The 23,655-nt window shown below is 35.0% G+C and overlaps 2 protein-coding genes across 2 annotated transcripts; both read left to right on the forward strand.

The window, feature by feature from the left end:
- Positions 1–2,571: 2,571 nt before the first annotated feature.
- LOC146145805 (DBH-like monooxygenase protein 1) lies at positions 2,572–15,322 on the forward strand. The gene is made up of 13 exons (XM_083390686.1): positions 2,572–3,068; positions 4,089–4,199; positions 5,149–5,301; positions 6,451–6,544; positions 7,885–8,063; positions 10,323–10,430; positions 11,026–11,125; positions 11,808–11,977; positions 13,060–13,154; positions 13,587–13,743; positions 13,962–14,101; positions 14,509–14,596; positions 15,206–15,322. The coding sequence occupies exons 1-13, from the start codon at positions 2,721–2,723 to the stop codon at positions 15,320–15,322; spliced, it is 1,860 nt and encodes a 619-aa protein (XP_083246812.1). The 5' UTR covers positions 2,572–2,720.
- A 2,615-nt stretch (positions 15,323–17,937) lies between these two features.
- LOC146145806 (F-box/SPRY domain-containing protein 1-like) lies at positions 17,938–23,249 on the forward strand. Its single transcript, XM_083389717.1, has 4 exons — positions 17,938–18,203; positions 19,646–19,810; positions 20,466–20,736; positions 21,604–23,249. Exons 1-4 carry the CDS (start codon positions 18,019–18,021, stop codon positions 21,787–21,789), a joined length of 807 nt encoding a protein of 268 aa, XP_083245843.1. The 5' UTR covers positions 17,938–18,018; the 3' UTR covers positions 21,790–23,249.
- The last annotated feature ends 406 nt before the right edge of the window (positions 23,250–23,655 follow it).

Genomic DNA, 23,655 nt, shown 5'->3' on the forward strand with positions numbered 1-23,655 from the left:
CTTCACAAAATATGCATCTATAGGCATATATGTAATGAGAAGTTTAAGAAAAATACCGATGTAACCAAAACATATCATGCTGGGTGCGCCTTTGGGTTTTTCGAGGTTTACAGGTACACCTTGGCGTAAAAAAGATTCAGAAACACTGAACGATTAATTAGGGATTTTTATAACAACAAGGCCAGGCTAAAAAAACGGGAATGTTTGGTCTGACAGACTATGAGAGCTGCGTGTCAGATAATTTCACAGAAGTCGTTTATTTAGTCCATATACTGGGAAAGGCCGTAACAAACTGACATTTTCATATTTTTTTTAAATTAAACAACCCTAACCGACAGCCATTAACAAACCAATCGAAAGCCTGACAGTTGATCAATCAAATCATGCAAAAAAAGATAGGCTAAAAACTATAGCCTGTGGTGAGGTTCGAACTCTCGAATCCGACTGGTGCTGATCTGATTCGGTCAGTCTCTTGAAGGCTCTGATTACAACAGGGTACGTGGCGTTTTTTTGCACAATGTCCGCAAAAATGTGCAAAAAATGTGCGCACATTTTAAACTCTCTCCAAAAATATGCGCACTTTTTTCTAACAATGTGCGCACATTTTTCAAGGCAGTTCAAAATGTGCGCACTTTGTCAACAAGGTGCGCACATTTCTGAAGGCTGTTCAAAGTGTGCGCACATTGTTAGAAAAAGTGCGTACATTTTTGAAGGCTGTTTAAAATGTGCGCACATTGTTAAAAAAAGTGCGCACATTTTTGAAACCCTTTCAAAATGTGCGCACAATTTTTGCACATTTTGGCGTGCACATTTTTGCGCACATTGTGCAAAAAATGTTCGCATCCCCGTCTCTCTGATTAGGAGCGTGTAATCAACGCTTCTCGCCCTAAACGTTTGCCTTCCATAATTTACTTGCTAATGCTGACGATCCTGGTAAGGCTTACAAAGGAAAGTTACGCTCATCGACAAGTCGGTGATTTATTAATGCTGTTGGATTGACAATATTTGCTTCACAGTTGGCTGCTTTTAAAGGTATGCCATATGAGTTTAAAAACATGTCTCAAAACGCCATGCATGATTAGTAATTAGTGAAAAACTGTACACCAGTCTCTGTAGCAGCTTACTAGAGGTTCCAAGCATGTGTAGGCTTTTTTTTGGTGTGCCAAAGGCTAAGAAAGGACCACTGCTTTATAAAGTTGCGCGTTTACAAGATAGCGCAACAACCAATAACCAGCTATTTGACACACATGTAAAACAAGCAACTGTAGAGCGCACGATTAATTACCGACTAAGAGCTTTTGTGTTTAGGGTACAATTTACGCTGTATCGGCTTATGCCACAGATTTATTGTCTACTCGCACCAAACTCTGTAAAGTGCTTACTGGCTAGCAGTAATAAAATCAATCCATTAATTCGAATTAAGATACTGATGATGCTTTATAGCAAAATATATTTATCTTTTTATTACATACAAACAAACTGATTTTCGGTTTACTGAGTTCTGTACTTAGTTTAATCTTTATCATTGATGTGCAACCAGAATCGTTTGTTTTCACCATTCGGATTCAGGCAGATTTTGTTATTCGAAAGAATACTTTGATTACAGGGATAATATCAATCAAAAAAAATCTCCTCGGTTAATTATTACGTTTCATCTCCAACGTTTTGGCGACCAGTTCAACTATCTTTCGACCAGGTAAATTACGTCAAACGCTCGTGATTCGCGAACAACAACACGATCCTTTTTGCTTTGATTAATATTAGGTTCCAGTGCGTTGGAAAGTGCCTTCGAGATTTCAGCAGGAGTGCAGAATGGTGTAATACGATTATAGGTAATTGTTATTGCCGGGGGCACGTGAATTTCGGACATGTTGCCCGCCTAATTAAACTATAGGAATTGAAACGAGGTTGCGGCATGCAATATATGATCTCCGCTACATGAGCTTTTTGTAACGAAGCTATTTTTACCAAAGTAGGACAGGGTATTGCTTGATTGATTGTACTTGTGTTGAGCTATTTTCATTATTACTAATTTGCGAACTCAGAAAGTTTAGAAAAAGTATTTAATGTACAAAAAATACAACATATTTTCTAATTAACAGCTCGCCTGATTCATATATACTCGAACAACGTTGTTAAATGTCATCCCTTTTATATTAAAAACACGAAATTTACGAGATTCGGTAAATTATTATTGTCACCTTATCATTACCTTAATAACTACAAAAAAATGTGGCAATTTTAAAGGCAATGAATTAAATTCCTCATGAGACTTTTGCCTTGGGTATAACCGTTAGTAACAAGTGATAATGCCGGTCAAAAACACAAAGAAGTCGAAATATCTAAAAGGTATTCAGACGACAGACTAAAGCTCATGTTTTAATTCACTTTTTATAATATTGCTTTGCGTTCTGGTCTCGCAATGACGAATACAAAACATGACATTTGGCATACCACGAAATTTGCCTACGGCAGTAGATTGCTGCATGTGACCAATGATTCACTGTGAGGTTTTGACGAGAAGAAAAAACACTGCCAACAAACATAAAGTCTGAAATCGGAAGGGTTTTGGCACATTGACTGTTTGCGAATCTTTTTAAACGCTTTATATAGTATGACGTTATTTGACTTAAAACTTATTGCAAAGCTAACGGGCGGATTTAGAATTTTTAGATAACTCCTATTTAATTTTTTCAGCCTACAGTTGAGTTTTATCATTAATGATAGCACATAAATCATATGATCATGAAAAATATCAGAGACAAACACCCTTTTTGTTAACAAAGAAAAGGTTAAACAAGGATAGGTATATTTTCGATATTATAATAATACTTTTATTTTCCAGAAGCGCTGAATACAGTTTCAGTGATCGAACAAATTTCAAAATGAAGGTTCCAATTTTTTGGAGACTTTTGGTGATATTTATAGCGGGTTTATCAATTTACCCCGAATTTTCAAAAGGCCAAGATTTTCAACCGACTGAACCTTATCAACACATGACTGTTTTGGATGCAACCAATAAAGTAAAGTTATATTGGAAGTACAACCAAACCTTCATTTATTTCGAGGTAAGTCGTAAATAGAGAGTTGTAAACAAGTCATTTTAAATTACCTAAGTCCCAGTCAAGTTATTGCGAATTAAGTTAAGTCCAAGTCAAGTCTTATTGAATAAATAACAAGTCAATTCCCAGTCAAGTCATAATTATAGACAGTCAAGTCCTTGTCAAAAAAAAACAAGTCATTAAAATTAGTAAACTCGTCCGATCAATACCTCAACTAAAAGAAAAACAAAAACGCAATTTATAGAAAACAAATTGTTTATTTTCAAAAACTGGAATAAATAACCAAATTTTACGAAAAACTGCTTAATGAAAACACTTCATTTCAACCCAAGTCATTTGTTAAAAAGACTTAAGTCAAGTAATTTTGCCCAAAAGAATTAAGTCATGTCAGGTCATTTAAAAACAGTGACTTAAGTCATTACAACACTAGTATAGACAAATACCCAATCTGAATGTATATGTTGTCTGTTTAATTATACCGCGGCACTCACGTATATGTTATAGCTTAAAATGTTCTTATTTTTGTATAACATTGGCAAATAAGGATAAAAAATAGTTTGACTTACAGCAGGATTAGTAAAGTCCATATCTGAGTAGTTGCTTTAAAACAATAATTGCATTTTCAAATCGTGCGCAAAATTAATTCAACACAACTTAGTTAATGATGTCCTGCTGGTGTTTCGAAAAAGTCCATTAAAATTTAAGAAACCACTGTACAAATAATCTGTTGCGGAATGTTATAGTTTCTGATATTTTTATAAATAAAATAACACTTGGTTTTAAACTACATTAGTTAAAAATTGTGCAACGATAGGGTCGTAAAATTGTTAGAAAGATTTATTTTTCACTTCGTTACAATGTTACATACCAAAACGTATGGGTTTCGGATGCCCTAAATAATCTTTCTATGGTTTTAGGAATACGACTCTATAGTTACTTGCTGTGGTAGCATAACATTTCTACGGAAATTCATGTAAGCAATCGTCTGGACGTTACAAAAATAAGTTTAATTTTTCTATTTTTTAGCTGCACGCCAAAACCTTGGGTTGGATCGGACTTGGATTTTCAACTTACGGCGGAATGAAAGAGGCAGATATCGTTGTCGGTTGGGTGAAAGACGGACAGGCCAAGATTCAGGCAAGTCGGTCGAACGGGATATTTTGTTCACCCAATGCAGCAACTTCTATACTTTAAAGGAAATAAGCTATTGCTGCCAGGCATAATGTATAACCGAGTATTGCTCATCCAGCAGTTTTATTATAAACATTGCAAGACACAAAATGCACTGTTTTAGCCATATGTGTGGTTGATAGCAATTTGTCGTTTTGTAAGAAATCTGTCTTGCAAGATAGGAACGATAAATTAAATTTTGGCTTAAAACCCTTGAAAAAAACTTACAATTTTCATTTTATACCGAAAGCAATTGCAAACTCTTCACCGAATCTGTCGATCAATGATGCATGCAGGGCAGACTAGAAAAACAACTAGCCTGCAGTGAGGTTCGAACTCACGACCTCCGGTCAAGCCGGGACCGTCGCTCTACCAACTGAATTAATTGGATAATTGGATAATGATATGGTGCTGTGAATCCCCTTCAATTGAAGTTGCTTGTACTAACAGATTGAGCAAGCATTGGCGTATGGTTGTGTCTCGACTCGTTCCCTTCTGAGCCTGCATAGTTCAGTTGGTATAGCGACGGTCCCGGCTTGACCGGAGGTCGTGAGTTCGAACCTCACTGCAGGCTAGTTGTTTTTCTAGTCTGCCCTGCTTGCATCATGGATCGACAGATTCGGTAAAGAGTTTGCAATGGCGGTATGCTAACGATATGTAAGCCGTAATCATTGGTCAAAAAGCAGCTTTAGATGGGCTAGATTTCAGTTGTAAACACACATGTCACATATGTGTGATCATGTTTCATTTTCATTTTATCTATTTTTCTGTTTTAAGCATTGTAATGAAGTCATTGAGCATCTGTTCGGAACGCGAAACTTTGTGTCTAAAATATTGGCTAAATCGGAATAAAAAGTAAATTATAGGACATCCTATAGTCGTTAAAATGTGTAAAACTGCCTAACTTTACTTGCAGGATCTCCATGGTCCGTTGTACGGTAATGGACTGCCAGAAACTGACAAGGAACAGAACGTGCAGCTTTTGGAGGCCAAGGAATACACGGGGATCACCATGATCAAGTTTAGCAGGAAACTTGTCGCGTGTGATGCCAGCGATGTCTCTATAACGGTAAAACACCATTTCTCTATACTTAAATTGGTCCACTACAAAACTTATCCAGAACTAGGGATGTCCGAAAATATCGGATTGAGCATACCCGATCTCAAGTGCTAGTATAACTGGTAGTATACGTACTTGTCCGATCCTAGGGTGGTATCGGTGCCGATCCGATACTAAATTAATATCGATTATTTTACCTAATTTGTTACCCAAATGCAGAAATTGCTATCTTAAAAGTTCAAGTCTTAAAAATAGTAGGTCAATACTCACAACACTATGGAAATTTTTGACCTAATAACCTGAAAAAAAAAACGTTAACGGTTTAAATATAAATAGTTTGTTTGTTAGAGCATAGGTATGACGTCATTGGTAACTGTCACGAACACAATAATGTGCCCGGTATTTGGGAAATACTTGGACGCTTTTCAGCCTAGATACCCAGAAGTGTTAACCTTCAGTTAGGCCTTTAGCTTGGATTTTCAGTTGCACATAAAAAATCTCGGTCGTTTTTAATTCAGTTTTGGATTCCGATTAAAATACTTTCGCCTTATATAATATTTTTTTATGGGTAAGTCGTAAGTCCGAATATCGTATTTTTTCAGGCAATTCTCTACTATGTTTTGCACGAAAATACATTTCGGTTGATTTGTGCGTTTGGGGATTGCTTTTTCCATTTCTTCAACCTCCAAAATATTTCGTTATAAACCCAAATTTTATTTACAGCAAAATGCGCTTTATACACAATATTTTATATTTTGACAGTGATTCTGAGAAAGATTTCTATACACTTTAGAAAATTTAGGAAGCCAAACGAAGACACGGATCATATTAATTAAATTAAAACTTGTAAATTCTTATGTCAAAAAAAAGTTTAAGAGGAGAATTGGCACCAAAGGTTTGTTGTTACACAGACGCTTAGTATTAGGTTCGCCATTTTTTTCTTGTATATATTGCAATACGATACTTTTTGGGTCATTTATGCGTTTGGCGGTTAACTAAATTTCGGTAAAAACGCAAATCTTTAGATTTCTATTACAAAGGCGTTACAAGCATATTATTTTACTAAATTAACAGGTATTAAGCTAATACAAGATAATTGAAGTTGGTTTAACTCTATAAAAAAAATTTGTAAGCAATTTTTTGTTTAATGTTTTACAGGAAGATACGCTTCGTTTGATTTTCGCGTTTGGTGAATCCGACCCCAAAGAAGGCGTATTGTCGTGGCTTGACATGCACACACATTTAAACCGAGGTATAAATGTGATTTGAACTAACCAAACCGTAATACCACTGTTGCCAGGGTGATTCTTGTCATTGAAACCGACGCTTTTGACTACACTTTGATATCTAGCTAAAATTTGTGGCATAAGCAGTGTCACAAAATAGTATCTAACGGCCATGTAACCTTTCCTTATGCCAGTGTTTCTTAACCTTTGGTAACCTGTCGAACCCCTAAGTTATTCTGCAAGCGTTCGTCGAACCCCAAATTTTCGCTCAGTATTCGTTTCTTCCTCCGAACAGCTGAAACTGGGCATATTCAAATTATAAACTTGCATTTAAATATGTTAAATTGATCAAACTTTCAATTTATAACGTTACATAACTTGGCACATAAAAGAGATTCGAATTTACCTAGAAATAACAGCATTTATTTTTCGGAAGACGTTCTCGCCGAACCCTTGAAACAGCTGCGTCGAACCCCAAGGTTCGATCGAACCCTGGTTACTAACCACTGCCTTAAGGCCCGTTTACACTACAGCTGCACTGAGCTGCGCTGGGCGTAATATGCATTTAAATTCTATTGTGGCGAGCGTTTCACGCTTTGCTAAACTCAAGCCCCGTGCAGCAGCTGCGGCTAGCTTAAAAATACGCTTTGGAGCGATTTTCACGCTTTGCTAAACTCAAGCCCCGTGCAGTTATAGAAAAACGTTACGTTTGGAGCGATTTTTACGCCCACCGCAGCTGAGTGCAGCTGTAGTGAAAACAATTCCACGCCCAGCGCAGCTCAGTGCAGCTGTAGTGTAAACGGGCCTTTATGCGTTAAACTTTGTTATGTTATTTACGAATTGCCTTGGTGTTACGTCATAATACCCCAAAAGTGGCGTGATGTTTACCGGTTAAAACCGGTCATTCTACATTAAACGTGGCGGTGAAAATACGTGTGTTTTATGCGCTTCAGAAATCTAACTGCAAGTTAACACTTGTGGGTATTCAGACTGAAAAAACGTCGAAATATTTCTCAAAATAACGGGCACATTATTTGTGTTCGTGACAAGCAGGATGAACATTTTATTTTGACAAAACTTTAAAAACGCAATTTGTCTTAATGCTAATCCATTTGCAAAGTATTTGCGATGCTTTAGTGCGAGCATCAAGATTAATAATGCAATTGACAAAATCTAATTTAGCAAACATTCTTCGTCTGTCGAAGAAGAACAAAAATATGTATAACGCTCTCTTTTGTTAACAATAATTTAAAGCGATCAAATACAACTAAAATAGCATAACTAAACGCCAAGCCACTATAGGCTACTTTTAACAAAAATTATGAAACAATTAATCGTCCAAACCTCTTACATGTTTATTCATTAGGTAGCAAGAGCGCAATACTTATCGGAAATGCTGCACCTCCACCAAACCTAGCAACAGAGCGCAAATTCACGTTCGATATAGTCAACGACCCAACTTTGAGCATTCCAACTCGATCAACCTACTACAATTGCAGAATGACATGGATTCCTCAATTCGAAACAAAACAACACGTTATTCAGGTACGCAGATAAAGCTATATAGGCTAAATCACGATAGTAAAGTGCAATTTATGACATATGCTTTAACGGGAACACACAATAAGACCTACAAACAAATGTCTAAAGAAAAAGAATTTATAACGCCATAGTATTAAGACCAGCGTCATAATAAAGCCAAATACGCAGTAATATGCACGACAGATCAAGATCGAAATCGTCTGATAAGAACGAAACTGTTTGAAATAAGGCCTAAATAACTCCTGAAACTCTAGGAAGAGGGTAGCCTATAGGGGCCTTTGGGAGGAGAAGCATCCATCTGACTTTGGCTGTTTTGGTTTCGACGTTTGTGCGCTATAGATTGAACTCCGCCGTTGTTCTGGCACAGGATTATTGTGCCCGTTTGAGGTTAGTGGTGTGTAATGCGTGGGGTTAGAAATTGGATTAGGATTGAAATTATAAGAAGAATTATTGATGTGTTTAGGGTTCTGGTTTGGGGTTATGTAAAAGTACAGGCCTGGTCTGTCCATTTAGGTCTTATTCCGGAGGATTTTGGACTTATTTCTATTTAGACCAGGGGTTATTAAACTTTTTTTACCGCGGACCCCTAAAAATTTTTTTGGCCCCGCATGGATCACGGTATGCAAAAAATTCAAAAATGATGTCATCAATTAACGTCACAATACAAGTAGACTTCAGAAATCTGCTGATTTTGGTCTAAAAATGTGGAAGTGAAATGGGGTCTTAATGCATTCAGTGAAAAACCGTTTTATTTTTAACTGAACTGTTTTCTTTGATAAATTTATTACTTCTTAAATATATACTAATATTTTGATTGGGTTTTCATGTACCCCAGTTTAAGAACCCTTGATTTAGACGTTATTACAACTATTAGGTTTTAGTCCTACTTTGGTCTTATTTTGAACTGTGTTTTATGCCGACGTTGATGTTGTTCTTATTTCGGTTTTAAGGCTGGAGTCCGCTCTAACCGCCTTAACGTTGCTACAAATGTTTTGATACAATTAAAAAAAAAAAAAGTTAAAAAAAAAATTATATTCGCTTTATTTTCTTGAATGAATTCATATGAATATAATTTGGTGACATTAAAATATCGACTTGAAACCCATCAGGTGATTTTGTTATTATATTCATTTCAGATTGAACCTATTATCGACGAAGATTATCGCCAAAACATTCACCATTTTATAGTATATGCATGCGACACCGAACCGGTAAGGCAAATTTTATTTGAGAGGTTTGGAATCTATTTAATTTAACAAAATCGTACAAAACATATTTTTTATTAGTTACATAGCCTATACAATGTTTGTCTTTTCAAAATTATTTCTTGCTATAGCCTAAGGCTAGCTCTTATGCAATATTTCAATTTTTGCATAGTAGATTTGGTTCATGATTTTGCGGAAGTTACTGTATGCTGTTGAGTCAGCTTGTTTGTCCTACACGACTTACATAAAACATACATTAGGATGTATCTTTATAGAATCGAAAGCCATCGGCGGCAGGTTTTAGCCAGTCGATCACTGCTCCGCTGACGCGTATATTAACAAGTAAAACTCATAGTTAAAAACATGAGTAAAAACAGGATCAGACGTTTTGTTTAAAAGGAAAATATATTTCGCCAAGTGGCATCGTCCGTTCCTTAATTCGAATGAATCTTCACTATGAGTTTTACTTGTACATATAACGTACGCATGTTAAATGTATTAACTAATTAAATTGTTCATGTGGATGGGCCTTATCTGTTATCAACGACCCATTCATTCTTATCGCTATACACTGACAACCCCGGTTTAGAATTGATTATTGTCAATATTCACAAAGCTAATGTTCTTCATACTTTGGTGGTAATAAGGACACTGCCTCAGAAAACTGTTAGAATATTGTTTTATTTTCCAATATATAAAATTGTTTCAAAGATTTAAATGAGTCGATAAAGAAAAAACTGTTTATTTTACCCGATCCTTGACTTTTTCTGTCTACATCTTTCACACAATCCAGTTGTACACGGTTTTCCGTAACATTTCTTCGTTCTGCTCCAAAATGGAGTTTTATTTCATTTAAACAACGATACTGAAATTTCCTAAAGACGAAATGTATTTATAAATATTGTATTTATTATACCCACATGAAATATCTAAATCTATATAAACTCTATCTAGTCTAGTTATATAATATAAATCTTCTATCCATAGTTCGCCTACCATAGGGTGCAACATATAAACAGTAGGTATATTTTAAATGACTTAATACCGCTCTTTGCAGGATGCAATCTGGGAAGGCAAAAGTGTGGAATGCTACAGCAAAACTGCCATTCAAAATGGCTTTACAAACTGTTTTTCAATGGTCGCTGGTTGGGGAGTAGGCGGAGGGGTAAATCACGACAATTTCAAATTTGATTTTAAATTTCAGCAATCGCTAATATACAGTGTGGGCCAAAAGTAGGCTTACAGTTATTTCACAGCGTTGGCTTGGAAGAAGAGGTAGCATTGAATGGCCACCACGCTCACCTGACCTGACACCAATGGATTTTTTTTTGTTTTTTTTTTGAAAAGAGCAAGGTTTATGAGAAGAACCCAAAACAATAAATTTACTTTTAGACGCAAACCAAAAAAAATAAATAAATATGATTTCCTTAGGTCAATTCAAAATGACTTCGAACAATCGTAAAACCTGTTAAAAGGGCGCATAACCGTTCCTTAGCCAACAAACAAAAGTGCGGAAAATATAATTTTTAATGCTGAATTATTGGCAATTTTCATCCGGATTCGAGATTTTTTCAGGCTCAGAAAAAGCATGTAGGCCTTTATATACAGTTGAGTTCACGCTTATCACAGTGTGTTTAGGGCTGGTCTACAGTTATACATTGGTATTTTTAAAAGGCCCGCCAAATTTAAAGTGTAAAATGCATACTTGGTAGTTTTTATGCTTATTTGGCGTTATTATGACAAACATTTATACTTTTTAGGGTGTGTACTTTCCCCAAAACGTAGGAATGCCATTGGGGTTAAAGGATTCGCCGAAATACGTTATTCTGGAAACCCATTACGACAACCCAACTCTCAGAAGTAAGTATTCAGCAGTTCAAAATAAAATAATCAAAATACGGTTGCACTTGAAGTGGTAGGTAAAATCAACAAGCAAATGAAAAAAACCTTCTCGCGCCGCATTCTGGATAAAATGTAAACCTCCCAAACTCCTTTTTCTCCTTTGTTCTATCTTAAACTTCCTAAATGACAAAAATAGTAAAACAAAGGTCTGATTTTCTGGTTTATTCGAAAATATCGTCTTATTTCCTCAATGTCATAATTGCTGTAATATGTAACGATCTATGTCCTTCTGTAATCCTTAAAAAGTTCGTTACAAAGCCAAACATTAAACTCGATTTCTAAAATAAAGTTGTTCGTCTAAATTTAGTAACAATTCAAATTCCCACATTGCATAGGTTTGTACCCATCCGAACTTTATTAAAATCAGTACGAACAGTAGTAGATATATACATTGTTATATTTCATGTGTAGCGTGGTTATGTTGGAGTAGAACCGATTGTAAATATTTTACACACATTGTTTACTGTGTATGTTACTTTCTGGCCTGAACCTTACTAAATTCAGTTAGAATCAGTACGAACAGTTGTAGTTATATACAGTTTCCTTTGTGCGTGATCAAACTGGATTGGAATCGGTTTTAACAATTTTACAAATATTTGAGCCTATCTACATGTAAAACAACTCTAACGTCTTCATACAGGCATCCGCGACGGCTCTGGCCTCCGTATAACATACACGCCAGACCTACGAAGCGAAGACGCCGATGTTTTAAGCGTTGGTGTGGCATCGAGCGCATCCTACATTGTAGTACCGCCCAAAGTGGATCATTTTGCTGTGCACGGACAATGTGGGGAGAGGTGCCTATCGGCTGTAAGTAAGCACAGTCGAAGTACATCTGCCGTCAATACTGCAGCCTGACAAACAATATTAACACTTAGGGACGTCCGATAGCTGATATTTTATTCCGATATGCCACCAAGTAGTAAGTTGCATTGCACATTGTGACGCACAGTAGGTATTGTGACGTCTCACATCGGGACAATCGTGAGCGCCGTCTCCAATTCGGGAAATTCCAGCGTCATAGCAGGCTGTTGTGACGTAACAGTCGCGGGCAAACAGCAAGGCTGTGGCCAGCGTTTGTATGACATTTAGTTTTAGAGCTAAATAAATAGAGATTTGTTGAATAGAACAGTAAAAGTGTTGCAGCTAGTTAAGAAGTCCTTGTTGAAATTCTATTGCAGAATAAAGTCCAAGTTAAACCTTTAAAAAACAAAGTCAAACGGCATCAACAGGCGGTTTTGTAATGAAATGTGTATTTATCCAAGTTGGAAATAAAGCGTAAATCAAACTATCAAAACGGAAATATAACAAATAGAAACGTTTAAATTTTCTTAACGCTAATAGGCGTAAATTTGCACTAAATTTAATGGGGTTTTAGTTGCTGTTTTATTTTTTTGATATTATCAGACATCCTTAATTGAAATAAAAGTTGGGGGTAATGGTTTCCATTTTATAAGCAATAGTTTGCATATATATGGTCCTAGAAAGCTCAGTTACCCTTGCCATGAATAAACTGTACACATCTTAATCTGGTGTTTGGCCGCTACCGATAACACCCTGGTATCTAAAAGTACTCATATACTGCAACTTACTATCGAGTATCAACTGCGATCCGATTTTTTGAACATTGATAGTAAATTCCCGTCAAGATGTATGTAAAATTTGATATATATTCCAAGATAATTAAATGGCCGTATGGGCGCTGTAAAAATTCTTGATTTACTTCTATATACAAGCAATTCGTCAAAAATGCCAAAGATAAACTTAGCTCTATACGCGCTGCGCACTGATACTCTACAAACCATAATGAACAAAAAAAAGGTATTTAAAGTAACAGAGCCACTTCATTTCTAACAAAATATATTAGTTTTAACGCGTGTTTTTCTCTACAGGGTATGACAGCAGGTAACACCAGCGAGATAACGGTGTTTGCGAGCCTTCTGCACACCCATTTAGCTGGAGAAAAAGTTAATTTGAGACATATCAGGTAACAAAGCATGTGAATTAAAATAACACAAAACCCTGGGATAGGCATATATCTGTAATGTAGCTTGATCATGAATAATGGCGATATTAACTGACAGATGAAACAAGTTCGTATCGAAACGTCTTAATTAAGCAGATGTCGTTCTACTCGACCTTTTCGGCTTTGCAATTCATATCAATACAAAACCTTGTATGGAGAGTGGGAACTATTTCACCCACTTTTATACGTCAGTAATAATACGCATAAATAACGCTAACGGAATACCTGTTCAAATAAAAAATGTAAATAAACAAAACAAAATAATAATGTTTTTGTGTAAGTTGTTATGATAGAAAATTTGTAATAATTCGAAGTATACAAAATCATGATTAAAATGTTACTCTGATTCAAAAATTTTTTTGCAATTTTATTAAAAAAAAAAATTGTTTAAAGAAACGGTACCGAGCTACCTTATGTGATAAAAGACGACCGTTATGACTTCAACTACCAGGAACCGCGTACTTTAAACACTCCAAGAAGAATAAAAAAGGGAGACTCGTTACTTACTACATGCACATACACCACCAAAACACGATCTACAGTCACACTGGTACGGATTATATCTCTTGATACGTATTTGCACAAAATAGTTTCAAATACACATTTCTTATTTTAGTTTTGGATTTTATTATACAAGTCGCTCTGTTCTATGCAGTTTCATCATTTAACAAGTATTCTGACTTATGTTAAAATAAACCATGCTATTACTGTCTATTATTATTACATAAATGTCTTATAAAGACAGTTAATAGTTAATTTCTACTGTAGGGTGGCCTCTCGACCGAAAACGAAATGTGTCTTGCATTTCTCTACTATTATCCCCGGATTCCTCTAAAATACTGTTATGGTTCGGCCTCCGCTTTAACTTCTCTAAATGAGGCGATCGGCATCCAAAGCTACACCACTAGGTAAGTGTGCGAAAATGTGAGTATTTCTTAAATAAACAACGCCAAAAAAGTTCGTTTTAAGTTAATTGGGATATCGTAACTTATATAAAAAAACATAAAGGGTTTCAGTTTTGTATGTTAATATTAACAAAAAATAATTAGAATAAGAAAACATGGATTATCTAGTGGCGACTATTGATCATAAACTAGTTTATATCTTTCACCAATTTCTAAATTATTCTTGGTTAAATCCTTTTCACGCTTAAATTAAACGAACATTTAGCTTAAAGGTATATCTCACGACATTTAGTTTGTGATAGTTTGCAGTTTTTGGTAATTTTCTTTAAGTTTTATTACTGGGCCGATATTGCATTACGAAATAGTCGTGCTTATACAGTAGGCTATTTGATAAAATGCACATTGTTCAGACCCAAAGCAAAAGAAGTGGTAGACCGTTATGTTGTTACAAAACCGGATAGACTGGCTAACATGACTATCGCAACAGCTATTAACCAGGTACGTTGGAAATTGAAATCTTTAACGTAAAATATATTGACCTTTTTGTAGGCCTTTAGGCATTTTTGGCGATCTACAGTTTTCTCATCTTTTTCAATTCTAAGTAGGCTACCTTTAGTTTGACTTTGTTGCGGTTTCGTGACATCAATTGTCACTTAAGCCCTTTGTTTTTTCCTTATTCGTAGTGAATAGCCAAACTTCGTGTTTTTGGTATAATCGGCATTGACTTTAATAATAAGATTAAAAAAATGATAATTCGGAAATCTATTTTTTGGTCAAATGGCAGCCTACCTTGTCCAGTTGTTGGTAATCATTTTGTCGGTGAAGTCGTATGTTTTTAGGAGCTATCCACTCAGAGTGCAGCAGATCGTTTTAGCAAGTTGTTGCAGAAGAGCAACAAGGATATATTCTGTTTGGGGTTCGACATACCAGCACCGGTAACGCGTTTTGTTTGAATAACAAAGCAAACTGTACAGCAAAATAATTTATTTTTATTTACATGACATTTACGACTTTATGGCTATGCTAAAGACATTCTCAAAACTGTACTCCTATTTTGGTATTACAGATTGACATATGTTGACAACTATAATTGCGTATTTTCTGCAGAAGTATTTTCGAGAACCGCCAGTAGAAGTTCGTCATCCTTATAAGGAGCCGAAGCCGAAGTGTGCGGTGAAAAAAACTGGCAACAGAAACGAGACAGACAAAAGTGGTGTAGCATAATAAAAATATGTTTTTCATCCTGTAAACAGCTATCCCGAAAAATGCTATGTAAATCCTCCACTTGATGCATTTAAACAAGTGAAGCTTAAATGTCTAATTTAAAAAGAGTAATAAAATCTTGATTTATGACATGTTGGTACTTTCTGGCTTCAAACACAGTTTCACTGAATCAGTTTTGTTGTAGGCCTGCACCACAAATACCAAAATATTAAATATAACTTTCAAAGAAACAGCCATTAATTAAATACAGTTAATGTTAATATACTGTTAGCACGACAAAGTTTACGTATTTTTAAAAACAGTTTTGTTCCAACACACTTCCAACTAGGGCAGCGATTCTCAACCAATGGGCCATGGCTCACTGGTGGGCCACAGACCTTTTTTAAAAAGCTAGGTTTAGTTTAATTTGTGTCACTCTATTAAATATAACAGGAATAATGGCTTGGTGAGGAATTAAAAAGGAATGTAAATTTATTGTTCAGCCGCAAGCATCTCAGTAATGCACAGTTGAATAAATAATCTGTTTTGAAATATATTCTGCTGTGTTTTGTTCTAAACCTATTTAACAATTTGTTCTTTCATAAAACTTTAGGGCCACAGCATTTTTTTGCAACGTAAATGCGCCACGAAAGACAAATCGTTGAGAACCACTGACCTAGGGCTTAGGCCAATACTGGACAGTGAACTACGGATCTCCACAAACGAAATCGCACTTAATCTGTTTCATTCCACACTCGGCTCCTTCTGTTAATGGATTTTAAAAACCCGGCTCTTTAAATAGCCATTGGAAGTTAAAACATAGCTTTGACTATCTAGCACTTACACAATAAGCCAACTAGTAGAAAATAAACAAGTTAACTCTCCATAAATTTCTTATTTAAATAAATATGGAGTCAAAAATTACTTTGTCCAAATAAAAAAGCCAATTAAGCCTTAATAATAAATAGCTTAAGGTAAGTAAGTAGGTTTCGTTAAAACAAACACGTTAAACAAACATAACTAGGTCAGCATTAGTTGTAAGTTGACAATGGACATAACTAAAACTGCATGCCAACTGCCAAGTCTCAAATGTTGTGAAACGTAGCGCGCTATTCGATTTATTGCATCTTATATTTTTGGCGGGAAACAAACGCGACATATGGAATGGTGAATTTGATTAAGCTTACTAGCAAAACACAGCTTAGTCCCGTAGTTAACTTATTATAGAAAATATTTGCCATAATTTTTGATACAATAACAAACGGTCAAATAACGTAATTATGAAAATCTGAAATTTTAGATTTAAAGTTCCCGAGCGACACGCGGTTCGCGACACACGGTATGCGACAAATCTCATGGTGTAATTTTTGGCCAATTTTTTGGCAAATGCAGGACGAAATTTTTAAGCGTAACTAGCACTTTTTTTGAAAAAATGCAGGTATTCTTTTTTCATGAATGTTCAATAGGTGATATTTTTGATCCATACTGAATAACTCGGTTGGACCACAGGCTAGTTAATAACATTTCGGTTGTAGAGAATCGACGATTCTCTACACGGTATTATTTTTGTTCGAGTAAGCCCGCCAGCTGCTTAATTAGGGTTACAAACATATCTTGAAATACAGTTTTTATTAAAAAAAGAAATGGTGCTCAGCTTACAAATTTATGTTGATTGTGAGTTTAAAAAAATGCATTCCTACCATACATCTGGCAATCCACGTAAAGTATAGTTGCAACATAAATATAAAAGAAGGTAGGAGCTATATATTCACCCCAACATCAAAGTGTTCAAATCACAAATATTCACTAAATAGGTGCTGTTTAGAATCGTACCAAACTTATAAATTCAACACACAAAATTTGTGTTAGGTTGCGAGTTAGCATTTGGGTGAGGGTGTATCAAGTATTATTGTATTCAATATTTAATAATAATACTTGACCCAACCTAACCCAAATAATGTGCGTTGTGGTAATATTCTAGACCAGTGCCGGTAAATAGCTTATAGGTACCTCGTGAGGCTATTTACCTGATTAATAAAGTAATTTAAATTGATTTTGAAAAAAAATATTGAAATTATGCAAAACTCAGAAAATTAAATATAATACTACCACCACCCAAACTTAACCTAAATCAATAAATTGGTGCAAGCGAAAAAGCTCCGGCCAAATAGTCATTCCTATTAAAAGGGCAATAGCTAACTCTGAAGTTGGTTTAGAACAAAACATTTTGAAGCTTCTATATAGATACATCACCCAGTTTGGAACTTTCGGACATTGCATAGTGAGATGTTGTAAAAAAAAATTGTCAAAGCTTCAAGTGGTAATACCTTTGACTTTTTCAAGTGGTAATACCTTGGGTGTTAAATTAATTTTACAAAAGTGTAGTGTTTGGCCTGTTGAAATGACTGAAATTTTACCTGGTTTGACTGGTGTCAATTTAATTTTTGCAAACAGCTGTAGTCTTAAGGCAGTCGGAATGGCTAAAATTTTATGTGTGTTTAACTCTCTAGTTAAAACAACAAATGTTTCATATATATGAAAGTTAATTTTGTGACTTAAATTTTCCAAACAACTGTAGCTTGTAGTGTTTTATACAGTCGGAATGGCTAACATTTTATTGTGTTTTACAGTTTAAAAACACTTGAAGCTTTAAATGGTGATACCGTGACTGGTGTCAATTTAATTTTGCAAACAGCTGTAGCGTTAGGGCAGTCGGAATGGCTGACATTTCATCTGTGCCAAATCCCACCCTGTGCACTACTGTAACCACAGCCGATAACTTGCCAAGCACGGTTCTGGAGAAGATATTTTCGTTTTTGTCGCTTGAAGATTTACAGTCCTGCTCTTTGGTCTGCAAACCCTGGTTTCACTATTTAAATGACGGCAACAACGACGTGTGGAGGTTTGAGAAAGCTTTATGTTTATTCATTTTTTTGCTAATCTTTACAGAACTTATATAATAATCTTTGTATTTTTCCCCGTTGCTCTTCGCTTGGAAAAGGCCATGTGTTCCCAGTTTTTATATATGATAAATTTGATTTGCTCATATGTCTGAATTCCAGTGTGTTTCTGACAACATTGCTATTGAACCATGTCAATGATGTCAATTAGTGTGAAAGATTGTCGGCATGGTGAAGTTACAATAAATAATAACTGTTTGGTGTATGATTTCGGTTCAAAAAACTTTTATGCCGCAAATCTTAGCCATAAATTATGTAATACAGCTTGGTCTGTATGCATGCTGTGTTGTATTTTTCAAACTGTTTGGTGTGACACACCGGTGTGTCTCGGCAAATTTTCAAGAGTGCCATGGAAAGATTTGTAATTTTTAAATATATTTGTATTTTAAATAGGTAGAGCATGCAAGACTTTTTAATGTTCACTATCCATTAGACTTCTAATAAGAATATGACAGTTACCTATACCCTTACCATGTTTGTCAGCGCAATTAATATGATTTTGAAAAAAGTGTTTAATGTCTTGCAGGCCAGAAAAGTCCTGAGCAAAAAAGCCTGAGAGCCAAAATTAACAAAACCTTTTTATAATAGTTCTTGACATTTAAAAACTTATAATTCAAAAAATAATATCGGCCAAAGCAGTCATGTTTTGCAATATTTGAAGTCTGACCAACCAATTCGAGATATCACCACATTTTGTCTAGTTTTCATCAAAATGCCAATTTATTTTAAATATTTGTTTTCAATTAAAGAAATGTTGAATTTAAAAAAAAATTGCACTTTTAACTCTGCAAAACCGACAAACATGTATTTTTTGTTGCGAAAACAACAACTAATAAATTAACATTTAAAACTGTATTTCCTATTACATAGAAACCCAGGTTTCTTACAGGTAAAAAATGTGCCACATTAAACTTTGTATTTAAAAAAAGTAACCAAATAAAGATAGCCAAAGTATAAAAGTCACCGTAAGAGTGATAGAAACGAGGGCACCAACAGAAAAACTAGTCAACTTCAGTTTGGTTTAATTTTCAAAGGTCTTATTTGCTTGAAAGCAGAAATACGTTTTACTAATAAACATCTTCTTAAAATAATTTTTGACATTTAAAAACATATATAAATCAATTGAAAAAATACGCAATTAAAGCAGTCATGTCGAAATTCTGAACAAGCAATTTGAGATGTCACCATTTGTCTGGTTTAACATAAAAAGTGACAATTTATTTCAAATACCTATTTTCATTTAAAGAAATGTAGGATTTAAAAAACATTTGCCCTTTCATGTTTTTTTTTCTTCTAAAAACATCAACTATTAAATTAACATTTAAAATTGTATTTTGCACATAAATTATAATTTGCCAACTTCAGTTTGGTTTAAATTTTAAAGGTTGCAGTGCGTGAGAAAGCTTGCAGCAGAAGCCGTACAATCCGATCTTCTATCGTCCTTACCAACCTATAAGGAAAAGCTACGGGCTTTCCACCATTCCTGGAATTCCGATGATTGTTCGGGAAATATCTACATCAAGCCGGATGGTTTTACACTCCACAGAAAGTATGCCTTTTATTTGGTTAAACATATGCAAATGACATGTTTTTTAATAGAATGTTGAAACTTTTGAACCAGGGGGGTCCAACTCAAACATGCCGACGTGGAAATTTTTATCTTATAACTTCTTCCCGTGCCAAAGTTTTTTTACTATTTTTTTTCTAATATTAAAAGCGCTTTTATGCAAAAAATAAAAACAGTACAATGTTATGTCAGAAGTAGTTGTTTGTTGTCGTAATTGCTGGGATTGTTTTGTGTTGTGAATAAACAATGACAATTAGCTGTATAACAAATTTAGCTTTTTTGATAATTGGCTGTAATTTTGGGTCTTGCATGCCATTTTTTTTTAGGTCACATCCCACGTTTGGCACACATGCCCCATGTTGGACACCCTTGTTTTAAACCATAAAGTTAAGCACTTTTTTTTTAAATGTATCCAGGATAACGACAAAATGTTAATTTCAATCAAACCTGATTGAGAGTTTTTATATTACCCAACAGTTACTAAACTATGTGATCTAATTCTTGCAACCTTAAGTTAAAATAAGGGTACAGTATATATAATAAATAATAATGATAAATGTGTGTCAGGTTTAAATTGCAAGCCTTTTTTATCAAATCACTATATATCAATAGCCTGCGAATAATCCTATTTCTACAGACCTGAAGCTCAATGCACAGACGCCGCACGGGGAAAAATCGGTTTCGATTCCGGACGGCATTCTTGGGACGTTCGGTGGAAAGGGCCGCTCGGCACCGTCGCCATGGTCGGCATAGCAACCAAAGAGGCCCCGCTGCGTGCTGGCGGTTACAAACCATTACTGGGGGGCACCGACCAGAGCTGGGCCTGGAACCTTGTAGATAATCATTTATTTCATGGGGGTTCAAGAAGAGACCCCTATCCCAAGTGCAATAATCCGCCCAGATACCAGGTGGCATATAATATAAATTCTAACCTTGGCTATTTCTAACTTTCAATTGAAAATATGCCCTCATTGTAGATTTACTAAAAATGGAACTCAAAAGCTAAAGATCATTCATTTGTTGTAAAAAAAGTTTTTTTTTTGGCATGGTCAGCTTTTTTAAAATAAAAACTAGGATTACCATCAACAAACAAACAAAGTTCAACAAATTTTTTTTACCTTTTGCGGTTTATAACTTTGAATTGAAACTTATTTCCGCTCGGCCTAATTATTTAAATTAGAACTTGAAAGTTCAGAATTATTTATTTGTGAAATGGTCATATTTTACCTTTTGGCATTGTCAGTTCTTTTAAAACAAATATTAGCAAACAAATTCTGTAAAAGATTGTTTTTAAACCTTTGTAATATTTAGCAGGCTATGCTTTTAAAATTTAATGTTTGTTTATGCTAAACTCATCGATTTAGCTTTTAATCGAAATTCCCGAAATATATGACTAAAAACATGCCCCCACAATTGTTTTAAAAGAATATATACTTTGCTATTTTGGCCAGTTTTAAAAGTTACAAACTTTTTACCTTAAAAAAAAAAAACATAAAATCTTATTGAGGATTTTATATCTTGAGTTACCATATCAATATTTGTTAGACTGGCCTAATTTGTTTGTCTTATGACATGGCTGAAAAGTCAGGTTGTGCCATTGACAATTTATGATGAAGTGTTCCAAAAATTGTTTATAAAGGTACTTGAATTTGTTAACATTTGCATCCCTGAAGCAGTGACCAACTAAAACCTGCTGTTATGGTTTAGAGCGCCATACTGATCAACCTTTTTGTATTAAGATACGCTTCATATGCTAAAGTAACTTTTAATTCCAGGTCGGAGAAAAAATCACTGTAGTGCTGGACATGGAGGATAACACACTTGCGTTCGAACGAGATTACGAGTTTTTGGGCATTGCATTTCGCGGCCTTCCCCAGACCAGACTTTATCCGTCCATATCTGCTGTTTACGGTAACACGGAAGTCACGATGGTCTACAAGGGCAAGCCTACAGATGGTTGACCTAGCCTACTAGCCAGCAACATGGCCCAAATTGTTGTTGTTGTTGCACTATTGCTGTGACAGTCGAGAAGAATGTGACAGTGTCATACCCCGGCTAAACACATGATATTTTGCTTTATCAAGCTGCGTTTCTGTTCTTGCAGAATTCAAGGGTATTTTCGTTGTGAAAAATTCTGTGGCGCATGTTACTGTGATGCAAAACCTACTTGGTGATGCATGTTTCACACATGTTATTACTTTCACTTTCATACAAGGCTCTCAGATTTGCCAACAAATGCCCATCTCTTTATTTTCCTATTCACTAAAATCGTGTTCTTCTGTCTGGAGTCATCACATATGCTTTGCAGGCCAATCTGTAAAATTTAAATTCTAAAGCATTATTCATCAAGTTCTTTCAAGGAAATTAACAATCAACAGCCTATTTTGTTATAGGTGCTGTCTATTCTCAACTGTGTCACAAGTTGTTGTATATTTTTATATTAAAACCAGACTTTATCTTCAGGTTATTTTTGTTTTGCCATTGTAATCTAAGCACTGCTAGATGTGTCACATTTGTGTTGTTTACTTAACAACTGAGTGGCCATAAAATGGACCATTCAGCATTCCCATATAAATTATGTAAATACATCTAAAAATTCACTGCCTAATCTTGTGTGTTGCTAATTAATGCAACAATTTTCCACCACACATGTGAAAACCAAACCCTAAAAAACAACCAATTTTGGCTTTTCTGGTAAAAACTTTGTAGAAAACAGTTGTTTCTTTGAAATGGTAAACAAATTAGACGGCTTATATGATACTAATATTAATTACCAAACATTTCAGCGAATTGGAATTTAACATTTATAAATTAGATTGTTTGATAACTGTGCCAAGTTCAGTATCTGGCAATTTTTTTTACTTTATTTTCAAACATGTCACCGTTTTTCATTTTGTTTTGCTTCAGAGCCTTAACAGTAGGTCGGTTCTGCTGCATTTGTTAAATACCTAATCGTGATTTTTTACTGTGCATAGGAAAGCACAGTAGGGAGATTCAACAAGGATCTCCAATTTAATATTATTTGTGAAGTGTGTGTTGCATTAATGTTGTGCAACAGTGGCTTTCGCTGACCCTATGCTTCTCTGTTTAATGAAGCAAGTCAAAAATCTGTTAGGCAATATTATTTGTGTCTGCTAAGCGTCACGTCAAGATTGTTGCACGCTAAATTAGTCTTTTTATTTGTTGTTTGTGCAAAGTGGTTGTGTGCTATTCTCATCAAGCCTATATGGTTTACTGTTGTGAAGTGCTAAACTGGCTTGATGTGTTCAATTCAACTGTATTTCTGATTAGAACACTCTTTAGAAAAATCAATTTCCGAGAAATAATACCGAAAATTGTTTTGTATTTATCTTTATAAGAATTTGTTTGTTTTTTTCGTTCAAAGTTCAGTGTTGAGAATTCATTGTTCAAGTAAATGATGATCCTGAAAGATAAGGTTAATGTTTGTGCAATCATTGCCTTTTGGGTAAGAATTATTATTGAATTTGGTAATAATTGACAATATAGAGCAGGGGTCGGGAATCTATGTTTTTTTTAGTGACACATATGGCTCTTTTGATGAGGGAATTTCGCTTGCAGAAAAATCGAAAGCTATATAATTCTAGCATGATGTGAATAAAACTGCATGCAGCCATAGCCCCTTTCCAAACTATATTTTTGTCATTTTTTAAAACAAGACTGTTAGCAATTTTTTCAGAGCTTCGCGTGAATCGTGTTAGTCCATTTGACAGAATCTCTTTTTGTTCAAAAGATCTTGTTCATATCATTGCAATCTATAATCAAAGTTTTGTAAACTTAGCCAAAGATTTTTTCGATAAAAAGGGGCC

This window comes from Ascidiella aspersa, chromosome 5 (assembly GCF_963924565.1).
Source record: "Ascidiella aspersa chromosome 5, kaAscAspe10.2, whole genome shotgun sequence".
Lineage (NCBI taxonomy): Eukaryota > Metazoa > Chordata > Ascidiacea > Phlebobranchia > Ascidiidae > Ascidiella > Ascidiella aspersa.